At 43.7% G+C, this 25,069-nt stretch overlaps 1 protein-coding gene across 6 annotated transcripts in view; it reads left to right on the top strand.

Moving 5' to 3' along the window:
• The window catches only part of LOC111872920 (polypyrimidine tract-binding protein 1), a 670,096-nt gene that overhangs the window by 198,869 nt on the left and 446,158 nt on the right, over positions 1-25,069 (top strand). The window contains exon 1 of one of the 6 annotated variants that reach the window (XM_023867208.2): positions 19,019-20,341. The exons of 4 other annotated variants lie outside the window; for them this stretch is intronic. In XM_023867208.2, coding sequence (XP_023722976.1) covers positions 20,339-20,341 — 3 coding nt within the window. In that variant the 5' untranslated portion in view covers positions 19,019-20,338. Of the gene's footprint in view, positions 1-19,018; positions 20,342-25,069 lie in introns of those variants that run through there. One more of the 6 variants, XM_033754886.1, reaches the window with a different exon arrangement.

Genomic DNA, 25,069 nt, shown 5'->3' with positions numbered 1-25,069 from the left:
GCGCTGCCGTAAGATAGAGTTCACTCTCGATTCTTCATGCGCACAATTTATATTTACACATAAATCCGCCAAGTCATTCAGCTTGTTAGCAAAATGGCGTAATATTGGACTGTATAATGGCGGGAATTGCTGGCCATGTAATATTGTAGGTTAGCACTTGGCGTCGGTTGAATGCACACTGCGGGCAATACCTGTTTGAATTGGTTTAGAGAGTAATTAAATTCATCTAAGCGTTTATTTAGGGAGAGGTGCGCTTTTGTTTTGGGTGGTTAATAAACGTTGAGATGAGCCGGAATATTTCAGTAAAATGGCAGGCTGCGGACTGGACTACTGAGGTTCGTCTCTCGGTAAGAACAAGGTTTTCTTTACTCGAAAATATTAGCCAGTTTTCTCTGCAGAGAATGTAGCAGGCTTTCCATTGAATACCAGACTGGAATGCGAAAATCTTTTAACTCTTGAACTCGTATAGTTTTCCGAACTTTATTAAAAACACAAAAATGTCTTTTAGTGTATTAGAAACTGGATCGCCTCTGTGGTGTAGTGGGCAGAATGCCTGGCTACAGAACCAGAGGTCCCGGATCGATTCCCGGCGCTACAAGATTTTCTGAGAAGTAGTTGGTCTGGAACGGGTTCCACTCAGCCACGTGAGGATAATTGAGCTGTTTCAAGGAAATAGCGGCTCCGGTCTAGAAAACCGAAATTAACGGCCTTGAGGATTCGTTGCGATGACCACGCGACGCACGCTATTCGGTAAAGTTGGCGCTAACTTCGTCGACAGGCGGCGGTCGCTCGGTCGGCATAGTTCGCTTTGCGGACTAACAGCACGGAATTTGTATTAGAAAATGTAGCATATAAAAGAACTCCGCTATTAAGTTCGATTCGATATAAAATAGTTGTTTCTTTGAGAATACGAGATACAGCGAAGCTGCATGCTGTGTATATGGGATTGGCACGTAAAGCGCGTCCAGAAATTTGTTGGGAAGAGTGCAGAATTTGTTTCTCTGTTGCTCCGACAGTGTTTGGTCTGGGCTTGGTCTGCGTGAAAGGATTTGCAGCTGCTGGGGGAGAATGGTGGCGAGCGGTTGGTCGTAAGACGGATGCCATCTCTCGGCCATAAATGCATGGATTGAAAGCCGCAAGTTGAGACTCCTTCCTCCAAGAATGAAAAGGAAGGGCGGATGTCTGGATCGAATGGAGATGAACACAGGGACGATGATGAGGTCAAAAGAAATAGGATGCTAAAGGAAGCATGCTTCCATCCAAATTGGAATTCATCTCGGGCACGAGTGACCCGAATTAAAGTAGGCCCATCTTCTGCTTTGGTTTAGATTCTTATAGGCCTATTCCTGCTTTTGAGACCACTTTCCTCATTTTATCGGGTAACGTTGCTGTGATGTCGATGTGGCTGCGTCCCACCGAATAATTTCAAAAGCACGAAGATGTGATGGACAGGACAGGTAAAATGCACAAAGGATTTGTACTGGAAACATCGAACATTGGGGGACCCGGGCGTATGTGGTACATTTGTGTTTGTTTGCGAAAGTGGGGTGGTATTGATTGCCTCTGGATGGTGCCAGAGGTAAGATTTTATGAACATAGTAATGATTCGTCGTGTTTTCATAAAGGCAGGAGATTTTTTTGCCAGGTAAATGAATTTAAACGTTCCGAGTAATTTTTTTTATTTTAAATTCGCTTAGTGGGGGGTGGAGTCCAACTGGGTCTACTCGGCACGGCGGCCACTGATTCGCCTATTGTAGCCTGCCCCGGGTTATTATGATGATGGAGAATTTGGTGAAATGAAGATAGACAGGGGAAACCGAAGTACTCGGAGAAAACCCGCCCCAGCGCCACTTTGTCCACCACAAATCCCACTTGACGAGACCCGGGATCGAACCCGGGCCGCCGCGATGGGAAGCCAGCGACTAACAACTTGAACTATGGTTCGGCCTTAACGTTCCGAGTAAGATCCAGAGCTATATTTTCGTGGTCCCTTACGGACTTAACGTGTTTCAATTATCTGTCGACTAAAGAAAAGGTGTTCAGTGATCTAATATAACAGTTTATATGATGAAAATTGTAAAATAGACGACATTTCAAAGCGACGAGTCGAACTGCGATGTTTTCGTGTTTCTCTTTTGAAGACTGACTTGGTTTTCATGTAGCAGAATGATAGTGTGTACAATTTGAATCTTTTATTTCAAGCTGTGATATCAGTTCTGTTTGATAAGCGGCAGAGTGGGTGTATTTGTACCACGTAGTTGCTATCTCATTTTACAGTTTACAGTCTGTATCCTCTGGCCAATTATATGCTTGTTCTTGCTTCATGGACATGAATTCTTTCCGCCCATGTTTTCATTTTATTTATATATAGCCGAACTGTTCAATGTACACATTCATTGTTTTGTTTCATCCGCATTTGTTTTATAAAAAAAATGTACTGCTTAACAGAATTCTGTATATTAGAGGATAGTGATTGCATTTACTGTTATCAGCGTAATTAATTACTGATTTGTGATTAATGACTCTTGTTATGAGTTTAGTCGGCAGCTTGGATGGTAGGAGCCGTGTAGTATCATTTGGTGATAATTGAGTGGACATCAAAATAAAACGGAAATTTCATTCCATATAGTTTTTAAATATGCGTGGTGTTCCTGTTACAGTTAGGTTACTGCACATTTAATTTATTCATTATTAGGTCTGCGCATACTCGGATTGATTTGACTTAGGACTTTTTGTGCCGTCTTAAGTGCAACATCGTTCACTGTTCTTCTATTGGACACTATTTCACTGCACGTTTCGGCCTAACTGGCCATCTTCAGGTGTACAGGTATTGTGGACAAGGATTCTGTTGCTCACACTGATGCAAATTTTCTTTCTTCCTATTGTGGTTGTCTCTGGTTAATTTTTGGTTATGTTGGGGCAGCGAGGACACTCATGGAGGCCACAACCAGCAAATCAAACAATACCATAAGGAACCACGTGCTACTCACATAACCCAAAAAATAACTAGAGGGAAAAACAATAGGAGGAAAGAAAACTACACTACAGTGAGCAGCAGAATCCTTGTCCACAACACCTGTATACCTGAAGTTGGCCAGTTAGTCCGAAACATGTAGTGATATAGTGTCCAATAAAGGAAGAGCGAACGACGTTGTACTTAGACGTGGAAACACTCAGATCTGTACAGCGCAGCGGGATGCTGAAATATAACATTATGCACATATTGAGTTAAAATAATACTGATTCAGTGTTCATATTACGAAGCATCCACCCGTCAGTGTGCTATGTGCTCCCATTTATGGAATGCGACTGCCGAAGCATTTGTTAGATGACTTCTAAAGGACTGCGTGGACGTCACAGTCTCCAGCGTATCCTTTGCAGAAGGAAGAACCGTTTGGTCCTGTGATGTCTGTAGATTCGCATCAGTTACTAGCAGCGCTGTAATTTCCCTCACGGGCCGTGCGCTGTAGGTACAATTATAGCGGCCCGTAGGTCTATATCAGATTCCTTCATGCAGACCGTACTGTGTCCAATCGGATGCGGTTTCCTGGAATAGATATATGTTTACACTTATTAAAATAATGGTTAGACATTTTCCCGGTATAAAAGGAACCTGCGGAACTTGAGCTTCTGCGGAGTGGAACAGACATTTTAATTGTTGGTGCGAGGTCTAATTATAAGCGTGTAATTTCAGTGCTTAATTAATCTGGTAGCAGTAAGTAGCTGGTAGCTGGTAGTTATGTTTTCTCCTCACAGAGCCTGATGACTGCAGTGTTTCGGCTGCTGGAATGTATAGTATTTGGAATACGCTGGCAGGGATAGTCGAGGGAAGGGAATAGTTCTCGATTTCCTACAAGTATAGATGTTAACGTCACACCCAGATCAGTTGTGTTTCCAACACATCCGTAGCCCAGTATGTACCCGCGACTTTCCCTCTGTTGATGTAGTGACCGGAGCAAGAGCTAAACTTGAGTACTCTAGGCGTATCGTCTGACGTACTTCGAATCCTCCGTTATGCTTTTATGTCGAGGTGCATGGGTAAAAGAGGTATTTTGCTTCCCGGACAGAGCTTGAATACCCACGAAAAGATAAGTGTTTAGGTTGCTAGGAAGCGATTTTATTATTGGCTGAGTCCGGTGGTCTTAGCTCAGACGCTGCGAGCGTGTGTTCGACTCTTGATTGAGGAATGTGCATTTTTGTTGTCTGTGTTGACTTTTAAGAGTACGACTGGACAGAGGGTGGACAAGAAGTGTGCAGATTGGAAGAGGAGTTCGACAAGGGTGCTGTTTATCACCAATTCTGTTCAACTTGTACAGCGAATGCCTTACCCAGGAAGCTCTGGAAGGGCTCGGAGACTTAAAATCAGGAGGGCAAATTATTCAAACTGTGAAATATGCAGATGACCTTGTGTTAATGGCTAAGGAAGAAACTGTGCTACAGGGCCTGATTGATAGACTAATTGAAATTGGAAGGTGCTATGGCATGGAAATGAATGTGGAGAAAACAGAAGTAATGAAAATTTCGAGACAACCAACCCAAGTAACAATAAAGAAAGACAAAAAACAACTGGAGAATGTGAAATNATGTTTTACGCAGAAACTGCCTTTTAAAAGAAGTTATTGAAGGAACGATAGAGGGACGGATAGAAGTGACAAGAAGACGAGGAAGAAGACGTAAGAAGATGCTGGATGACCTTGGGGACAGAAGAGGATACTGTCATTTGAAGGAGAAAGCTCTAGATCGCATTAAGTGGAGGAACTGTTTTGGAAGAGACTGTGGACCTGTCGTATGACGGATTGCTAATGATGATGATGTTGACTGTCCGAGGCTTTGCGAATGTACAGGAATCGTGCGACCTAGCGTTACAAGTATTTAGAATCTACGCTTGTAGTGGAGACAGTCATATAGGGGACAGATTACGGGCGCCATATTACGTGAGTAGAGTCGATCATCTCAGGAAAATAAGAGCCAGAAAAATAAGAACAGATGTCGGGAAGTTTTCCTTTGTGAACAGGACCATCGCTGACTGGAACCAGTTACCCGAAGGGGTGATTGGGACTCCCTCCCTTAAAGCGCACATTTAGAAAGAAGGTTAGGGAATCAAAATGAGCAGGGCAAGTGTGATGAAGCAAAGTGAAGTGTAATGAAGTGTACTTGTAGTAGGTCATTGTGCTCGTATTGTACCGTGAAATTTCTTGGGACGTATGTGCTCTATCTTTGTTGAATGTATGTCCGTTTTTGTAAACACTGCCACCGGGCATAAGCTCAATTGCAGTAAATAATAAATATATAATATTTTTTCTTCGTATGCGCTGCTCCTTCCACCCTCCCTCCTTCATTAAGGGTAGTCTTTCTCCGGACGAAAATCAGTAACCGGTACGGGAAGCAGAATGCTTTACTAACTTCTGTGTCAGAAAATAACGCTTGACGACCACTTTGCTCGTAATGTTGACGTCAATGGGAAAGGCGTGTGGCACAACGTTATATGTAGGACAGGTGTATTTGTATTGTTCCGTACATTCCATTGCGTTATACCCCACGGCACCCATTTTCGCAAACACTGGCATGTGTTCACATATTTCGGGATTCGTCATTGACCTGGAAGGAACTGCAAATTCCGCCGAGCTCCCTCCAGAACATTCCTTGATTTTGCAGGTGTGTTTAAACCGTGACACGAGCTGAAGGTTGGCCATTTATTTACATGCTCGTGCCTGCATGATAAGCTAGAGCAGGGTAGGAAGTGGCGTCAGAGCGCTTTATACCGGAATGCCGAATTTTGTTCTTCATTCATACAGTGGTACCCCCTGTGATTTGTGTGTCCTTTACCCCCTGCCTTGAGGATTCGCAGGAATACCAAGTTATGCGCGTGCGTGTACAAATATTACTCAAGGGAATTGCATGGTCAGTTTCCTAGTGCTGTAATAAAGTAAAAGCGAGGTTCTTGTGCTTAATTAATTAAGCGCTATGCCATGAAGACATGGTGAGTGGAGGTATAGCTCCTCCATTCTCGACATCTGCACTAGATGACGTGAGTGGTCAGCTTCACGCCTCAGCCGCTTTACCCCATGGAAAGAGATCCCGCTTCCAATTGAATAACATGATGTCTGGGGTCCAGAGCTGATATGGACTCTGTGGAGCAGAGAAGGATCTCTTTTCCCTGCCGAGAATCGAACCACGGCCGTCCAGCCAGTAGCCCGTCGCCGTACCAACCGAGTTAACCCGCCTCATCGTGTTACTGTAATTGTTTATGGAAATTTGATAACATGCGTTCTTTGCATACAGTGTGTATGAAGAACGTATAATGGAGAGGTTTGCCCTTGGGCTGCGAGCACAGCGATCGAACCGGGTCGAGCCCTGGCTCACCGAGATCTTTCAAAGGCAGGTCCTCTGGTTCACTCAGCTCCTCGACAGTGAGACGCAACTCGACCCAGTTCTGTTAGTGTGCTTGCAACTTTACGTTCTCGTGGTTCATCTCGGAAACAGCTGGACGGAATTAGATGAAATTTGGTGTCGATATGTTCGAATTGAAAGTTCTAGAATTCAGTCTAGTACGTATCGGTAAATTATAACCCCCGCATTCTCAAAGGCTGTGCACGTACACGAGATAAAATGTAGGCCTCTTTTATGTCTGTAGAGTGTGTTGTGAATGTACTGCGTTTCTATTCTGTAGGGACTGACATGATTCTGCCAATGTTGGGGCGCGTGTAATGACTTGATACGGGTTTACGGAGACAAGGAGCAAGTAACTGGGATACTTATACATTAATCGGGAAACTGCAATATTGTGACTTTGTAGACGATATCTGAATGCTATACAGGGTGGATACCTGAAGGGGCGCCGTGAATAAAGTCAGCTGGTGCAGCCAGCTTTACACATAGGTTTAGCATCACCACCGACGGTTTTCATTGTCAATACCATCTTCGTAATATGAATATTTTTATTGCAATTTCTGAACTAGTTGCACACACTAGTGTGTGTATAATGATTTAAACCAATTTACAGTGTATGTATGTATGTATCTATGTGTGTGTATGTATGTGTGTGTATGTATGTATGTACGTAGGCGTGCGTGCCCGCCTGTTCACGTAGCCCTTCGGTCTTAGGTCTGACACACAGTTTTTCACATGGTGAAAATGCCTGTGTACATTACCTTTTCATGTTTTGTAATTAAATATTTGCAAAATGGTGGCAGGCGTATGAGTAAATACGCCCCTGTGTAATACCTGTTCGCTTTTGAGAATCATAGGCAGTAAACACACCGGGATACGTTTTACACGCTCGATTTAAAGCCGGTCTTCAAATAGCCTGGGCTCGAGTTGTAGCATGGGAATAGAGAGTTTGGAATCCAACTCCTACCGATATTCGAATTGCAGGTATAAGTAATAGGCAATTTCTGTTGTTTTCTCATCCGATTGTTCATCTGAAGAATCTAATGTAACGTTACCGAACAGGTTGGTCTTGAGGTAAGGCTGTAGGCGCTTTGTTCGAACCTCGGCCCGAATATCAGCCGTCATGTTTTCATGGGTTTCTTAATCTATCCAGGCAGATGAATTGACTACCGTTTGCTTTCGAATCCTGCCCAGTTCATCAGTGATACCATCCTGCGCTGTGTAGCTCAGATACTGGCAGCGCCGAGACTGACTGATGACGCGGTGAGTGCGCATGTGAAGATTCTGGCGGTGTAGTGACTGTTCGTCTAGTGATTCTCTTCGACGGCCATTGTTCTCCTGATGGTTATCACCTGCGTACATTGCTAAATGATCACGAATCACACCGGTGATGGAAGTTCGGGCCTCGAGGCCTAGAATCCACTCATGTTCTCTGAATGCTTTCATGCCCTTTACTTGAGCACATAGACATTTTGTTTTAGGGAACTGAGATAGCTTTATTTACTGGAAGCAAGCTCTACTGAGGAAGAACGCTTTGCTTTATATTGTCGGTTGTGTTTGAGGTAAAAATCGTAGCGTATAGACCCGTTGCTAAGAGGAGACTCTGTATACAGTGGCCGTTGCCAAGTAATGCCCGCAACAATAGAAGAGCGGTGTTTTCTATGTGGTTTGGAGATTCGTTGCTCGATAGTTCAATGCGGGAGTCTGTGAAGAGAGGTCTTGAGCCGGAGGCAGGGGAATAGCCATTGTTGGAGCCGTTACCAGGAAACTTCTAGTAACAGAGAACACTAAACTCTTATGCTGTAGTGAACTGTAAAGTGTGGAAATAGTGATAGTGTTATAGTTATTTGTAGTTACGATCTGTAAGTGCCCAGTAAATTATTCACCAATCCAAATCCCGTCTCTAGTCACACATACTACTTGACAATATATATGGTTGTAAAATTAACCAATTTACGTATAAATACCGTACGTGACGATATTAGAAAAGGAACCGAGGTATTTTGGACGAAGATCGAATCTGCATCAAACCAGAGATTCAGAGTACAGACGGAAGCGACCCGCAGCCATAGCGACTTCTGTGAATGATGACAGGAACGCTTCACCTTTGAGACAACGGCTCCCTCTGTTGGTAGTCGCTGTAGTCATTAGTGTCTTGGCAACTTAGCATGCAAAATAATTGCCGCGCTGTCCCGCAGTGTAATTTCAAGTGTCTCCATTCCTTGTTTGTATAGACTTCTCTTTGAGGGAGCAGTCTTGTGGTAGGAGAAATGCTTTACCAGATCTCATGCTCTGTGACACCAGCAGCGGAAGTTTTATAATTACTTTATTGTTGCAATTTTTCCTGTTCAGATGCACCGAACCGATGTTGGCAGTCAAGTGGGTAGAACTGCCACGAATCCCGAGATATCCCGACTGCAAATCTTCATTAAATAATTTTTTATACATTCCACGAGCCAAGTGGAGCAGTCATTGAGAAGCTCAAAGTTGCCAAGCCCTTTCTGAACCCGAAGGTTTGGTACCGTGTTCACAAGGAATAGCCATCCGAGTTCCAGGCCTTGTGTGACATTCCGTAACATCTCGTGTGTTATGGCGAGATGTTCTATGCTCGTCAACCCAACAACAAAGCAGGGAGACCACCCGTTGTCTGCTAGCAGCAACTGCCTGTTCAGTATGTTCGCAGATGCGTATTCATCGTGCTTGGAGGCCATCTCCTTCAGCCGCAGCCTGAAGCCAGACCATGCTGTTGGTGACACGCGACCCACTTAACATGGTCTTCTTTTATCTCTATTCTTTAATATATAATGAGTTTTATTCTTCATTAGACGAAGTAAGATAATGTACTTTGTCTCGTGATTACAGGATGGGGCTTGTTGAGGTTTCTTGTTGCTTTCCTGCAAGAGCTTTTGAATATCGTTGTCCTCTGTTCGCCATCTGTTCCCTGTGATTCGTTTCGTGCGAAAATGGCTTGTTTCTCCTGTTAATGTAATGCGAGATGTTACATTATTATAACGTTTTTTATTACATTATTGGAGCACGCGGTAGCGTAGGTGGTTGATGCACTGTGCTACAAGCCGGAAGGTGCTAGTTCAAGTCCCGATGAGGTCATTGAACTTTTTTAATCCTTCCAGCCGCACTATGGCATGGGTTCAACTCAGCCTCCCACTGAGGCTATTTTATTTTTCAAATTAGCTAATCCTTCCAGCGGCACTATGACCCTTGGGTCGACTCAGCCTCTAACAGAAATGAGTACCAGGAAGCTTCCTGGGTTTAGAGGGCAGCCGGCGCGTAAGGCTGACAACCTTACCGCCATCTGTGAGCCGATTGTTGAGGAAATGTGGGAACCGCAACATCTCACAACCCCGTGGGCCTCGATGGTCTGTTACAGGGATAGATTTACTTTTTTACGCTCTTGTGCGTGATTACCGATGTTTACGAGGAACTAGGTGCCTTCAGGTTCTCCGCAACGTCGGCAGCCCCACAACACTACACGACGTCATAGACGAAGGGTTGCGTGTACATAATGGTGACATTTTCTAAGGAACTTTTTGTTTTTCAGTTGGTATTCTTTATAAGCTATTGTTTATTTAAACTACTCGTACATCTTGGAAAATGTCTTGGTTTAAGAATACAAGACCTGAAGGTATTCATATAATTATTTCATTCCTTACCGTGCGTCGTGGCAAACTATAAGCGTCTTTTGGCTTTCCATTAATCAGAAAATAGCCGTCTTCTCATTTCCGGGGATTGAAGTGACCGAAACGTGAAGGTGCCTCAAGGTCTATCACTCATGTGCAACTGTACGAACCACCAGTGCGTCTTGCTCTGGTTGTAAGGGCTACGGATGCTGCAGTGAGTCCAGCACGAATACGTATTGAACATACTCGTACTTATATTTTCTGAAGCGTATTTAATATACACGACATCAGTGGGGACTGAAAGAAATGTTACTCGGTTCTGAAATGGGTCCGCCCCTATATTCAAGTGATTGGCTGTCATTGCTGGGAAAGATGGTTTTACTTCGGTGTTACCAGTGTTGAATTTTTCTTTACTTTCTATGTCATGGGCATTGAATTCGATATAAATCGAAGCCTAGGGGAGGCACCGTTGTGAAATGCCGAAGAACATCATTCTTTCATAAGGAAGTTATAGTAAATAAATTAGTTTTCTTTTTTCACATTTCTGTCCAACTTGGCGATTTATAAGAAAGAATTCTCTCAAGTATGTTTTTTTTGGGTACAATGAACATATTTGGGATACTTGTAAACAATTTTTACACGTTCAGAGGCTTCGTGTTTTATGGGGCAGGGCAGCAAGGAGGGAACTTTTTTTTTTAACTGATGATGTCGAGAGTAATATGGGGCGTTTGCTTTCTTGAGCACAGTTAATTTCTGACTCACCTTGTGAAAAGATTTAAATATTTCAATAAATGGGCGTACTTTTATGGTACAGGCAAACAAAAATACTCATGTCTGATTCGTCCACCCTCCCCCGATCTGCGGTTTAGACGATAAAATTTTATTGAATGCATTTCGAGACCCCCCTCCCCGTGTGGTGTCAAGGACTGAACAGTTTGCTAGCAGCATAACCTGTGAAAATACCCGTTTTTGTCCTTTCCCAGTTTTCTGTCCCTCTTGCCATGTGGAGGCGGTTAATGTCCAAAGACTGCCCCAGGAGCCGAAGTAATGCTGCTTCTCCAGGGGTTCCGATTGTTTGGGTATAAGTTATTGTCGCTTTGTATGTACCGAATTTCAGGTCTTAGATAAGAGTGACGGGCCTCTTGAATTGTTGCATGGGCCTGCATTTGTTGTGGTTCGCGATCGGAATTAATTTATTCTTATGATGGCGTATCTTTAATAGCCGACTGTGTGTTAGCATGTTACTTGTCATCGGTAGTGTTCAGGAATAGACTCAGAAGATGGTAGCAGTAGTTGTCAGTGAGAGGTAGCTTTGCTTTTGTCGGTATTGCAGACGCTACCACTGTCGAAAAAAATACTGAGTGAAATCGTGACTTAGACGTGTCTTTCAAGGGCTGTACTAAGTAATAGTAGACGAATGGACAAGTTATCTGTGGACACCTAAGCCAGAGATGAGAATCGTCTAATTTTGCCTTCAAATTTTCTACGGGCATTTCATTAATTTAATCCGTATTAAATGTTTGGGTTTCGTTCGTGTTTTTAGGAACGTCTGCAAATACACAGGTCCACATGTTCAGAACACTGATATTTGTATCGAACGGTTGACACGCTCGTTTTATATCTGGGAGGTCACGGGTGTGAAATTCAAATTTTTGTGAGTGAGGTTTTCGGCATTCCTTAGCCTCTCCAACTATGCTTTGGCAACACAATAGGCCAAAATCACGTTTAGTCCTGTCTGATTATTCGATCACAGATCTTCGTAAAATTTTATGTTACAAAAATTTGTGCAATTGAAATCACACATTCAGTAACGCAGGATTGAATCAGCAGTTTTCAACATAAACAGATATCATGCTGTAGACCGCACTAGTGCGAAAGCCGGTCATTGAACATGGTCCTCATTCAGAATTTTCTCAAAATTTCCAGAGTCTCCCTGGTTATCCGTTGCCTTTTGCAACTAGCATTCTATAGGCCATCGTATTTGTTACTCGTATTATCAGCGGCCCATACGCACAGTTAGAGCCGGTCACGGTAGCCGAGCGGTCTAAGGCATGCACTGTCTTCGCTCGCTCGGGAACCGGGATCGTGGGTTCGAATCCCTCTCAGGGCATGGATGTTTGTGTGCGTTTTTCTGTGTTTGTGTACAGGCAGAAGCCTTGCGACGAGATGATCACCCGCCCAAGGAGTCCTACCGAATGTGTAAGATCTAGAAAAACCGAAGTGAACGGAGAAGTTAATGGTGGTAGGCCTAGGCCCATTGGGGTTGTAGCGCCAAGGGGGGGGGGGGGAAGAAAAAACCCACAGTTAGGGATACATCTATATCTGTCCGGTGTTGATTGTATTGACTTTACTTAACACCAATTGTGACTACGCCTCCGTTCCTCCTGTGCTCCCGTGCACCGTAGTGATAATTTTGAAATTTCGAGTGAAACGAAAGATGTTATTGAAATTTGCCCCCTTCTTGTTCGTCGGTATATGCGATGATGTGTAATGAGTTTCGGCGTTTCTTAATTGATTTTTCGAAACGCTCTCCAGCCGCCAAATTAAATAATGCGAATGCTGTTGACCCCAAGGCCTTTGCTTTCACTAGAATTTTACGTGTGAAATTTATTGGCGATATCGGTTTATTCTCTGAAGCTATCATAGTGGAAGTTAGGTATGTGTGAGTGTGTGCAGAATTCTGAGAATTTTTATCGGATATGAGTGAATGAGTGAGGTATAACACGGGAGAGAAACAGAAACACGTATATAGGTTTCCTTATTCCCATTTTCCGGTTCCGTTCACAAACAAAAAGGGAAGTTATTTTTTTCTGTAAGGTTATGAATGCCGAGGAGTTAGGAATGTTATCGGTCGTTTTACTCTCGATGTCATAAAAGGACTACCTCAGTCCATCCCTCTGGGTCGCAGAACGTTTCGAATTCGTGTATAGGGTGACACTGAATTAAGTCTAAACGTCCCTAATTGAGTGTTCTTTGCACGAATTGCATAAACCAAACGCCTGTAGCATGGGCGTCTCTTCGTCCTCATGCTTCAAGTTCAGAATAGCAGGACATTTCTGGGATGAAATTTTATATTAGACGGTTTTACGAAGAGCGGTGGTGCCGTTTAGATTTTCGTTCTTTTCTGTGTTAATAACAACAAACGTGGCGGCGATGCGAAGCTTTGCGGTGACATTCGACAAAGCAGATCGTTTGTCATGCGTTCCATCAATCAGTGGGATGATTTGTAAGCGATGAATAGGGAAGGATGTGGAAGGAAGTGATCATAGCCCGGCAGTTGTCGGGGAAGTGTGAAGGAAACAAGTACTGATAGCCAGTCTCATAGTCGAGATTTCAAATAAAGTTTAAACCCCATAACTAGATATGCTTATACACAAGCAACTTGAGGTAGATAATTTCATTGAAGATGTTACAGCGTTTAGTGAGATATGACAGATCTCCTGCCCTGGTTCAGGTAGGTGGCCCAGGAGAGCGGTCAGTCGTAGGAGTAGGAAGATCAAGAGGACACCGATAAAGAAATATGAGACCGATGAATTAATTGAATTCCATATCGTTAAAGACGAAAGGCTTTGGACTCATTTCTGTTGGAGACTGAGTCAACCCTAGGGCCATAGTGCGCTCGGAGAGGGATTAATTCAGTTGAAAAATTCAGTGACATTTGGAATCGGACCCGCGACCTGCAGAATTATAGCATAATGCCTCAACCAACTACGCTACCTCGTGACCCTTACTGTCACATACAGGCGTAAACAGCACCATAGAGGGTTGCAGGTAAATGTTTTAATTCCCATTTCTTCACCATTGCTCTGAGATTATGTGGTTGAAAAAATTCCGTATTTTAGATTTTAGTTGTTTTGCATAGTTCGAATCTATGATTAGAGATGTTTCAGAGAGAGCGTGAAACGTTAAGACGTTGTATACTAGTAATTCGCTCGGGAGGTGCTCGGTTCGAACCTGCTATCTCGACAGAGGCTGTTCGCGGTTTACGCCATCCCTCACAATGTGGGGCATAGTACTTCGATTAGGTCACGGCCACTTCTCTCCAGATCTTCATTATTTACTAATCATCATGCCTTTCGATGGTGACAGCGCCATGAAATAACCCACAAAAGATGCAGAAGTCGCTGCGCTAGCAGTCGATCCAAAGTGAGGCCTCTACGCACCGCAGGAAAACAGCACTATATTGCATTAGTGCTACAGGCGGTGTTCGAAACCGGAACCCGAATATTCGGGTGGACCAAGCCGCTCGCTCATCCTACCACGCAGCTGTTGTGGCGGCGTTTTCTTTGCGATATCTTGGTGAAACGTTTGTAAATTTCATGACAGCCAAGTGCCTGAAGAAGACCGGAGTAGAGCAGTTCGCCGAAATGCCACATGGATTACACGCAGTATACTTCGCGCAGTGGTCGAAGCACATCATGGAAATATTGCATTGTCGGATGTGACGCCTTATAGCATTGTAGATACCGGCGTTTCGGGGAATATGTTGCTTCCGTCTTCAGGTTAGGTTAGTAGACCCTTCTACCTTGAACATGACACTATATTTTTTTTTCAGAAACGTAGATACCAGACAGTACGGAGTCACATCCCAGTTGGCAGTAATATTCGTAGACTCCCCGGTGAAAACCTCACGTAAAAATGCACATTATAGTTGCGGTGTAGTGAGGTCTGTCGATGTCTCAGAACTTTCGAGAAGCATTCCAATATCTGGTAACATACCAGTGCTTGCTATCAAGAATTCCGCAATGCGCTGATAAGCACGCAATTTCTTGTAGGATTTAATGCAGACACTCAGACACGACCTCCCCATTTCAGCTCTTCTCTTCTTTGATAGAGTCTAGAATTTAAATTTGGAAGCAACATTTACACGGCGAATTTTGAATTGGACTTCATGTATCGCAGTGGCTGTGCTTTGCCTTAGTACGAGCTTGCTTTTTGAAAGTCTGGGCCGCATTTGATGGGTTTACTATCGGACTAACTTTCAGTTTGTGTCCGGCGTAAGTGGAAGTGATGTCAGGACTGTTGGCCCACTGTCGAGAACTTTTCATTCACACTGTGATGATGTTTTGCAGAGTTAAGATCAATACCATTCCTTTGAGGTTGCTCGTAATGGAACTTGCGGCATTGCTATTTTGTAGGACTGAAATCAGTCGATGCTCTCAGTTCTTTAAAGAAACTGAACAACCGGCCAGCCATCTCTGTGGTGCAAATTGTTCTTCAGTTGATCAACAATTTAGCCATTTTGAACGATCCTAGAGGTTCATCGCCATGTTCACAAAATCCAGTATGTCGCAGTACATTAGAATCTAGTCCGTACTGTGTCTTATAGTTGGATTTTTTATTTTCAAATTGTAAGTTCCAAAGTTGGAGTAGTAACTTGCCCAACACGTGAGTGTTGCTGGTAGTATTGGGGTAATATCCAGGGGGAAAGTCGGAGGTTAGGTGGATCGGTTTTTATTCGGAATTCAAGTAGGCATCAGTCAGTATTTTTCTGTTGGTCAGGAGCATTCATATGTGACCTAACAGCTGTGCAACGTAGTGAAGTAATTTGGCAACACCGTAAAGATACAAGACATTCCATGTTGACCTCCACTGCCCCTGGTATCGTCGCTCCTCTTACATTGTGTTGTTCACATGAGACGCATAAGCAACTTAAGGTGCGACTGCAAGGCCGATGTTGCCACTTTGCCTAACATTGTCTTGTAAGTGTAGGCCAGTACGTAAGTTGATCACAGTTACTAAAATGAGTTTAATGGCCAGCCTCACGCCCCATCCGCCTTACCCGAGTGATTTTTGTATTTATTGTAAGATTAGGCTCAATGTTCGGTTACATAGGTCATACAAAATCGAACGAGATAAGACAGGTTTGAACGTTGAGTACGACAGTGATGTGGAGGGTGGCATTCAGAGTCCCAGTAACTGTATTACCCAGCTTCCTCCTGCAGAGACAAGCATACTGCCCTGACACAGCCGGGATGGGGATGAGTGCTCACATAGCCGCTGGGCCATCCAGGGAAAAGTTTCGAGTTCGCTGTGAAGACGATGTTGCTGGAGCCCATAGTCGGCACAGACATGGTTATCCTTCGCGATATTCGAGTCTAGGCCAGTAACAGAGAAATAGCCATTGCTAGGCAACACTTCCGTAAGTACACAACAATACCAGAGCCATCGGTAGGTAACATGGGCAGGCAACGGTGGAGGAACTGTTGGAAAGCGTGTTTTCCATACGTTCCGCGCCAAGGGCTTATATCTAATTACATTTTTTCCTTGTAATATTAGGATATATGTTAAGGGTCTCTGTGTAACTGTGTGTTTATGACAGACCTGTGTATGTCGGATTAAAATTCTGCAGTTACACATGTTTTTAAATATGTGGTAACACACGAAGCCCGGCAAGTAGACGAAAGCTACATGGTTTTAGTTGCGCAAATTCGCATTAGTCCCATGGCTCGATTGAAATGTTTGTTTCGGTGGTCAGGGTGTTGTGGTCTCTGGCTGAACTAACAGTTCGATGTAATGAACATTGCAGAAACTTCTCTGCCTGATTGTTTCCTGAAGGTCCGTCACCGCCATCACAAAAGCAAGGGAAGAGGATTATGGGAAACCAATAGAATCCAGTCTACATTTTTATACTTCCATGTGGAAGATTCGTTTAATATCCCACGTATGAGTGTGTGTGCGTGCGTGCTTAGCAATTGGGCTGAAGCGGTGTCGATCTGTTTTGTATTCTGTAGGTACCTGCTTCTAATTTCGGCCGGAACATCGTTTTCCCAGTCTGAGCTGTTTTGTGGATTTTCTCGGTCCCTGCAAATAGATTCTGGGACAGTACCTTAAAGTATGCCACGGCGCTTCTTACCATACCCTTTCCAGGTCATTTTGATTCTCATCCAAAAAGGGGACGCTGTATACGCATAGGCATTGTGTATATGTCTTCTATTGTTTCATATTTCCCCTACAAGCAGAATACAGGTCTCGTGTATTTACTTCCGCCATGCGTGCCTCTGTCAAATTGTTTACAAGGGAGCCATGTTCGGTGTTCAGTTATGAACAAAATTACCAGGCGCAGGTCTGCACGTCCACGTATCCGACCCGTAGCATACTACAGTTTAATGAACCTAGCTGTTGGGGACTTTCTTCAGTACTGTTATTGGACAAAGGCAAAAGGTAAAATTACCCCCGCGCTAAATTAATTAAGCACCATACCATGAAAATGTATGGGGGTGGGTGGGATTATAGCTGCACCACACGTAATCTCGGCCCTAGACGGAAGTGTAGGCTTGTACCAAGGTTAAGAATGCGCAGAGTTTTACATCTGTCCCACTTCTATGCCAGACCATGACGCTTAAGCACAGGAAAACTTTACGAGAATTAAACTGGTACCCGGAGTTCCTTCCCCCTGTGCCACCGAACAAATGACTGATTATGGCCTTCCGATATTGTTAGGTACAGTCGTTGGAGTGCCCCGATCATTGCGTTCGCCACCAGCAGCGTATCATATATAAGTATCAGGTGTGTGCAGGTTTCGTGAGGAGGTTTCGTCGCGGCGCTCCCCGGCTTTGGCGAGGGGCCAGGGGTGGAGGGGATTTTGCTAGCTGCAGCAAGGCTCCTTTTTGCAGAAGCACTGTTCGATGGGATTTGCGCAGGTGCCATTGTCGTGCCGGGAGGGCGGGGGCAACTGAGGGGAAAGGGTATGAACATACGTTTTCTATAGCATTTCGGGGTACGCCCCCCAGATGTAGGCCTATTTTGAGAACGAGCAGGTGAAATGGAGGGAACAGTATGAGCAAGAAAGTCGAAAGGCAAGAGATTTAAAAAGGAAAGAGGTTGGACATACCAGAAAAGGCGAGGCCAGAAAGGTGGAGAGAGGTGCATGATGATGTTTCTTGGGGACCGGGGAGGGAGAGAGATGAAAACTTTGGATTAAAAAGGAGCAAGCGTCTGTAAGGGAGGGTACGATAAGGCATAAGAAGGAATCAGGTTGTGTGTGTGATATTTAGGGCCTTAGATTGAAATTCTTGTGTATGAATGTTGAAGTTAATACATTCAAGATTCAGTTCAAAGCTTGTTTCCCACAGAACCGATGAAGTTGAATTTAGGAGACGCTGCTTCGACTGAAACTGGGTTTGGGAAGATACATGTGAAAGCGGCATTGATTTGCGTAGCCGAAATCGACTTCCAGTTTCATATTGCATGGGTTAAACAGTCATTTTGGCGTATTTTAGGGAAAGGAATTACGCATTTGAACTCCATTTTTTTGTTCGCCGTGTATTTTTGAGCTCAGTTTTCGTGGACCTGTTAATATAGCCGTTTATATAACAACAACAGCAACAACAGAGATTTGATTTTGAGAGGAAGTTGGTTTTCCTGTTATGCCAGGAGAATGTTTCTAAAGGGTTATGAACTTAAGCTGAAATTTTAGGAAGCATGCTATTGCAGCACGAAGAGGAATAATTAATTTGAGACAGAATATGGATTAGAGTGAAGTGAAAAAGTAGTCCCAACGAAAGGGATGGAAAAAATGCTGAAGTGTAGGTAAAAGCAACACAGATAATTCACCTGGGTGGTGCGCGTGCCCGCCATGTAGGCTGCGGATTGCAATAGTGAACTATGTTGTTCGATGTGCTCCTAGCTCAGTTACATTTCTGGCAGTAGACGTCGGTGTTATATTTGTACTTGCATTTCTGTCTCTTATGAAGCAAGGAGAATTAGTTAACGCAAGTAGTCTACGTGCACATTTTAATTATGATAAAGATAACGTCTTTGCCGCAAATTGTCCATAAAATAAGTACTGGAAAGTAAGTAGTTATGTCATTCACGCCGTACTATTGGGAATACGCGACTGCAACTGTGTTTCGGGCGTGATCGTAAATTTCCGGAAGTTTTCGGTAGGTCGTGCGCGCTACCAACGTTTGTATGTTGGATGTTGGTAGGTTGTGAAGCGGGGTGAGGGGAATTCAAACTGGTTGTGTGGCGTTCGAAGCCCAGCTAGCCTGCACTCAGTTGTGAGTTTGGCCTATTGCAGGTTAGGCGTTGTTGACGTCTTCTCTACTGCTATCCGTTGTGGCGGCGTGTTCGTTTTAATATTCACCTATCAGGGGGTGTCTTTTCTTCGTTTCTTGCTATTCTCATATCTTCTCCTATTCTCATTCATCTGCTTCCCCCCTAACTCTTCATATATCTGGTCTTAATTTGCTGCCTGTTCTCTAGCATCACTAAACACTATTTCTGAGCTTTGCGAGCCTGTTTACTGTCACACCCCCTAACCACCTCTCCTTTTTTTTTGTGAATGAAATCCGTGTTGAAATTTGTAAGTGTTCTAAGTCACATTTATCCCGGCGTTCTGTGATTTGTTTATAGTGTTAATCAGCTGACGTGGAGAATATTGTTTTATATCTGTGTGAGGGTTGGTTCGATTTTAAAAATTTATCCGTTTATCCGTTTATTGTTGTTTTTACAACAGTTGTTGCGTTTTGACGTTAATTTGTTAATGTTTTTATAAGCATATATGCTGAAGGTTTGTTGTCGTCATAGAAGAACAATAATTTCGTTCTAAATCATTTTGTTTTAATTTGCTGTTTTGTTATTTATTTGGAGGATAAATTTTATTGTTAATAATTTGGGTATTTACATAATTCTGTTGGAAATTTACATTGGATAGAACATTTGATTTGTTGTACATTTTTTTACAAATTTGTTTGGACTTGATACCTTTAAGTAAATCAGACATCCTGTATTTTCACTCCTATTCGTATTTTCCTCCTCCCTATTTTTCGTTTGCCACCTACCCTTATACCTCCTCCGCCTCAGCATCGAACGGCAGTTGTTTCTGTTGCTGTAACCAGTGCAGCACTTGCATACTTGTTGCACGAAATTCATCTGTTTCATCTACGGCAAGTAACCCAACGATTTCCCCTGCAAATCTGCCGGCATATCATCCTCCCTACCACTACCACCCTCGTCTTCCCTCTGGTGGGCCAACAACCACAGCTGTACCGACAGTCGGGCGTTATCACAATCGAAATTCTTCAAGCAACAACATATCGACAATCCCTGCAGCCACAGTAACTGCTGCTGCTGTGTCTTCTAACAATTACAGTCATAGCCAACATTATCAGCACTTCTTGCAGCAGAGTAGCCGGCACACCAGTAGTGGCAACAATAGTAGCCACGTTTATAGTAATTTAAATAGCCTTGTGGTAGTCGGTGACGAGACAAATATTACTTCCACATTATCACCCACGTCATCAACAGTTACAACGGCAACAACGACGCCCATTAAGCGGGTCCAGGACGAAGTGGAGGACGTCCAAATGGTGAGCATTGCATGTGCGTTGTCATTGCTTGTTCTTTATAGAGCCATTAATATAATTTTGCCGAAAGTGTAGTTTGGAAGTGCCTATTTAGTCTGTACACAGAGCGGGAATCCTAGCCCGCAGATACTGCAGTTTATGTTTCGTTTCCATTTTGTGTACCCTCAGCACACGCACGCACATTGATGCACCTGCTAATCTTACCAAGCTGTGCTACGTTCGGTGGATGTGCACAGATTACGCGAGCACTCGTACGTGTAAATCATGTTCATAGTGGCGGTTTGTACTCTGGTTATATTTCGTCTGTCTTTGCGGAAAAGAAATGGTTCTTGTCTGATTCGTTAAACCTAATTGATGTGATAGATGTTATTTTAATTGCTGTTTTGTAGGGCGATCTATTTCCAGAACGATTTACGATGAGCGTGTTGCATTCCCTGTCCCTGTACAAGGGTTAAATTATAAGAAATGTATAATTTGAATTGACGTCAATACGCGCCGTCACAAGAGTTTCGTTTTTTTTTTGTTCAGGTTTTATTGGTAGTGCAGTATGTCAGTTTCCGTTCCATCTTAGCGAGTGCAGTGTTCGTAACACCACGTGACAGGGCCTGTGTGCCGTTCAGTGAAGGTCAAGTTAATGACAGCCCGTTGTTCACACGTTTATGTTTCTGAGCATATTTTATTCTTGTCTGGACAAGAGTCAACATTGTACGGCTTAACTTTGAGTTCACGTATTTTTTCTGACTGGAATTGCGTGACCCAGCAAGGAGCGAAGTTTTGTAAATCTTATGCAGCAAGGTGAAACCACGAGGTATCTAGTTCGGATGACAAAAATCGTTTATACGGAACCTGTGTGTCCTTATAGACACGCATGTCCGTATTGTCAGACATTTTCTTGATGCATTTCATATTCATAATTGTCCAGAGATGCCTTATCGGCATTGTTTTTCAACTTTATTTTACAAGATATCATTGGGAAGGTCCAAGAAGAAAACCAGGCGGGTTTGGAGTTTAGTGGGATATGCCAGTCTGTGGTGTCAGTTTACCACATTGAAAATATATAGGCTGTATTTGCGGCTGTTAAGGAATCATCGGAAGAAACCGCAGAGCAGACTAAGTATGCATTCATGTCTCATCCTCAGATTGTAGGATAAAGTGACAATATAAGGGCATCTATTATGGACAGAAGTAAAGTGGTAGAGATTTCTTCACTTTGAAATTAAGAGCGAATTAATTTCAGGGAATATTTTCTACTGCTTATTTCAGAATAGTTTGTCTTCGGATTTGTTACCTAGAAATGCAAAGGTTAAAACTTATAAGAAAGAAGAATTCTTGTTTTGTATGGGCGTGAAACTTGGGCTTACGTATTAAAGGAAGAACACAGACCTGAGTATTTGAGAACGAGGTACTGAGAAGAACATTTGGGTATGAGACAGAGGATGTTAACAGGTAAGAGGGGAAAATGGCAAATGAGGAGTCACACAGTTCTTAATCATTCGCCAAATCAAGTTAGATTGGATGGGTAGGTATTGTAGCACGGAAGTCTGAAAGATTTCTGCAAAGTTACCGGAAAAAATCCTAAGGGGAAGTCGGTTTAGAAGACCTAGGCGCAGATGGAATATTAAAATGGATCTTAAACAGATGAGTCCGGACCATTGGCGGGCTCTTATGAACACAGTAATGAGTTTTCGGTTTCCATAAAAGACCGCGAAAGAAATGACCAGCTGAAGGGACAGATTAAAAAAGTAAAGCTATCCCAGTACCAGGCCGTGAAGGCCCATATGGTTGTGAGACGTTGAGGGCCCCACGTTATCTAGACAATCGGCTCAAAGATGGCGGTAAGGTCAGCCTTACGCGCCGGCCGCGCTTTACTTCCCAGGAAAAGTATTTAATTCCTGGTCTCATTTCTGTTAGAGGGTGAGTCGACCTCAGGGCCATAGTGCGGCTGGAAGGATTGGGTCAATTGAAAAAATTCAGTGACCTCATGGGGACTTGAACCCGCGACCTCTCTGCTACATGGAATTGATTAGATAGATCACCAAATGTCTTACTTGCGTGTTTCCGCCCCTTTCTCTTTGTGATGGCGATTTAGCAAAGAAAGCGGTACTAAAGTTAGTACATTGCTTAGATACTAAGTTTATTGTTGTCTGACGGACAGTAGATTTAGTACCATAGAAGAGACATGCACCATTTGCACCCATTTCGGTGAATATCTGCCGTATGAGTGATTATAACGTAAGTTGATGTCCATGAGAGTTATAATGATATGGGTTTGTTTTGTTGTATAATGTAGCAGTTCTGCTCAGATTAACTTTGTAGAATGTTTATTATAGAGGTAAAAGTAAAAAACTGAAGTCCATGAAGACATCGGGGGGAGTGGAGGTATAGCTGTACCATTCTTGACCTCGGCACTAGATCGAGGTGAGTGGTCAGCTTCATGCTGCCTACCGTTTTACCTCCAGGGAATGAGCCCCCGGTACCCATTGGATAGGAGGCTGGGTGTGCCGTAGAGCCGGTGGGGACGCTGAGGCTAAGAGAAAAATCCTGCACTGTCGGGAATCGAATCCGGGACGTCCAGCCCGTAGCCCAGCGCTATACTGACTGAGCTGTTCCGTAAGGTAGGGGTTGTAATTGACCGGCTGGGACTGAAATGGCATTTACTAAACCGTTCTTGACCCGGCCCCAATACGAAACGAGTGAGCATTGTGCATTTTGTATGTACCTCCAGCAATCGTGTGCTGAAATAACTCTCGCATAGGAACAAGAGGCGGCTCGCTTAGGCACTGATGTTTATAGGATTTTCTGGGATATAACGCCGTGTAGCCCGTTTAAAGTCAGTCGACGTTTCGGAGGAACGTATCGGCTCCGTCCTCCAAAATCCCGGTTGACTTTCAGTCTGCTCGGCTTGTCACATGCTTCACACTGGTATCTTGCTCGGCTTATTCGACCCTGGAGATGGGGACGATATGTTCCTCCGAAACGTCGGTTGACTTTCAACGGACTACACGCGATCTTTATTTTGTTGGCCTGCAGATCTGTTGGGGACGGGAATCGCGATTTTCGCAGGAAATATCTGGTCTGGTGGCGAGTTCCTGTGATGAACCATGGGATATCAGAAATGGTGAGTTGGCAGACGCGTGTAGTTAGCGCAGTGGACAGTCAGACCTCCTTTCCAGAGGTTGACTGACTGGTAACGCCATGCTCAAAGAGTCAGGGTCGCAAGGCATCCGGAGGTCAGTAGAAGCGTGCGGAAAGATGGCTTTGTAGGATCTCATGCTAGCCGCTTGTTCATCAGCCCGGAATATATGGAATTCTCTAATTCCGTTACAAGCTGTTTGAGTCATTACATCACCCAGAGATCGCCTGTTTGAACAAAAACATGTGACTAATCTCATGTCCGATTTTTTACTCCATACTTCATACTGTGTGTGGATCTATACATCCACACCCCCATATGCCTTCGTTGTGTAGCACTTAATTAGTTAAGCACAGGGACAACTTTGCCTTCATACTCGTACTGTGTTCTTGAATATTGGGAAAGTAAATTTTGAGTTTTTCACGGCGGTGACTATGAAAAATTCCTTCGTCTGGGTTGTGCCGTGTAGATCTTGTGTGAACCGACGTTTCGGTGGAACGTATCGCCTCCATCTTCAGGGCAGAAAAATCCGTGAGCGAGGAATCAGCATGAGCAGGTGGCTGCAGACTGCAGGCCAGGTTCTAAGAGAAACGTGTCAACTGAATTTAAGTAATATTTAGAATGGACATATCTGTAAACCGTAGTTCTTGTTCCTTGAAAAGATGTAGTGGATGAAAGCTACATAGACACATGCAGCCCTGTTAGCAGGCATGTAATGTTATTGAAAGAAGTACGTTAAGCTATTTCGTACGCGAAATTGACACGCTCGCCAACCTTAGGAAGTTGGCACGAAGATCCCCTTAGGGCGGGCTGGCGGGCGGGGAAGCTTGGGACTCTGTTTCCGTTAACTAAATTAACGCTAGGAATAACGTAACACCGGCAAGAACAACTGCAATAATGCGAATTTCATGCTGGCCATGGCGTCATAACGGAGCCCAGTAATGCGGGCACAGTACTCCCCGAGGAACGTAAATAAGACGTGCTTGACGTTTGTGATTGACGGTTATAAAGTATATCCATGAGTGTAGCATGAAAGTGCGTACGTATTTTATGTGACTGGGCCTGCATATTCATGAATTTTTTTAGTGGAAGTAGGCGTATCGGTTCTTTTTCGACATTATCAAGGAGCTCTTTTTTTCTGACTTTTTCACAGGACTGATTTATTCCAGCAGGTACGGAAACAACGGGTCTACTTATTCTATACATATTCAGAATGTTTAAAACGTATGCTGAGTGTTTTGCTCTATTCAGATCCCTATTGGTCACAGAGTACTTTATAATGTCCAGTACTGTAACCAGGCATGATCCCATTTATCGTATAAGCATTGAACTCCACGTCACCGTGAAATTTATCAAGAAATATGAAACGTGTTTTTTTTTTCGAAATTTGTTACAGACGATTTAGGGATGAAATCCGGTTATGCATGGGTACGTAAATAGCGAAGATTATCACGAGAAAACATTTTTGGATGTTGATTTTGTCGGTAAGAAACGAAATATACGCGCGAATATAAGGTTTAGGAGAAACCTGAGGAAGACAGGTGTGAGGGAACTGCAAATCTAATCATCATTCACATGCAAACCCCCCCCCCCCATTG

The sequence above is a fragment of the Cryptotermes secundus genome, unplaced genomic scaffold (assembly GCF_002891405.2).
Source record: "Cryptotermes secundus unplaced genomic scaffold, Csec_1.0 scaffold407, whole genome shotgun sequence".
Classification (NCBI taxonomy): domain Eukaryota; kingdom Metazoa; phylum Arthropoda; class Insecta; order Blattodea; family Kalotermitidae; genus Cryptotermes; species Cryptotermes secundus.
Note: the sequence above shows the minus strand (reverse complement) of the source record. Positions and strands in the feature narration are given on the sequence as shown.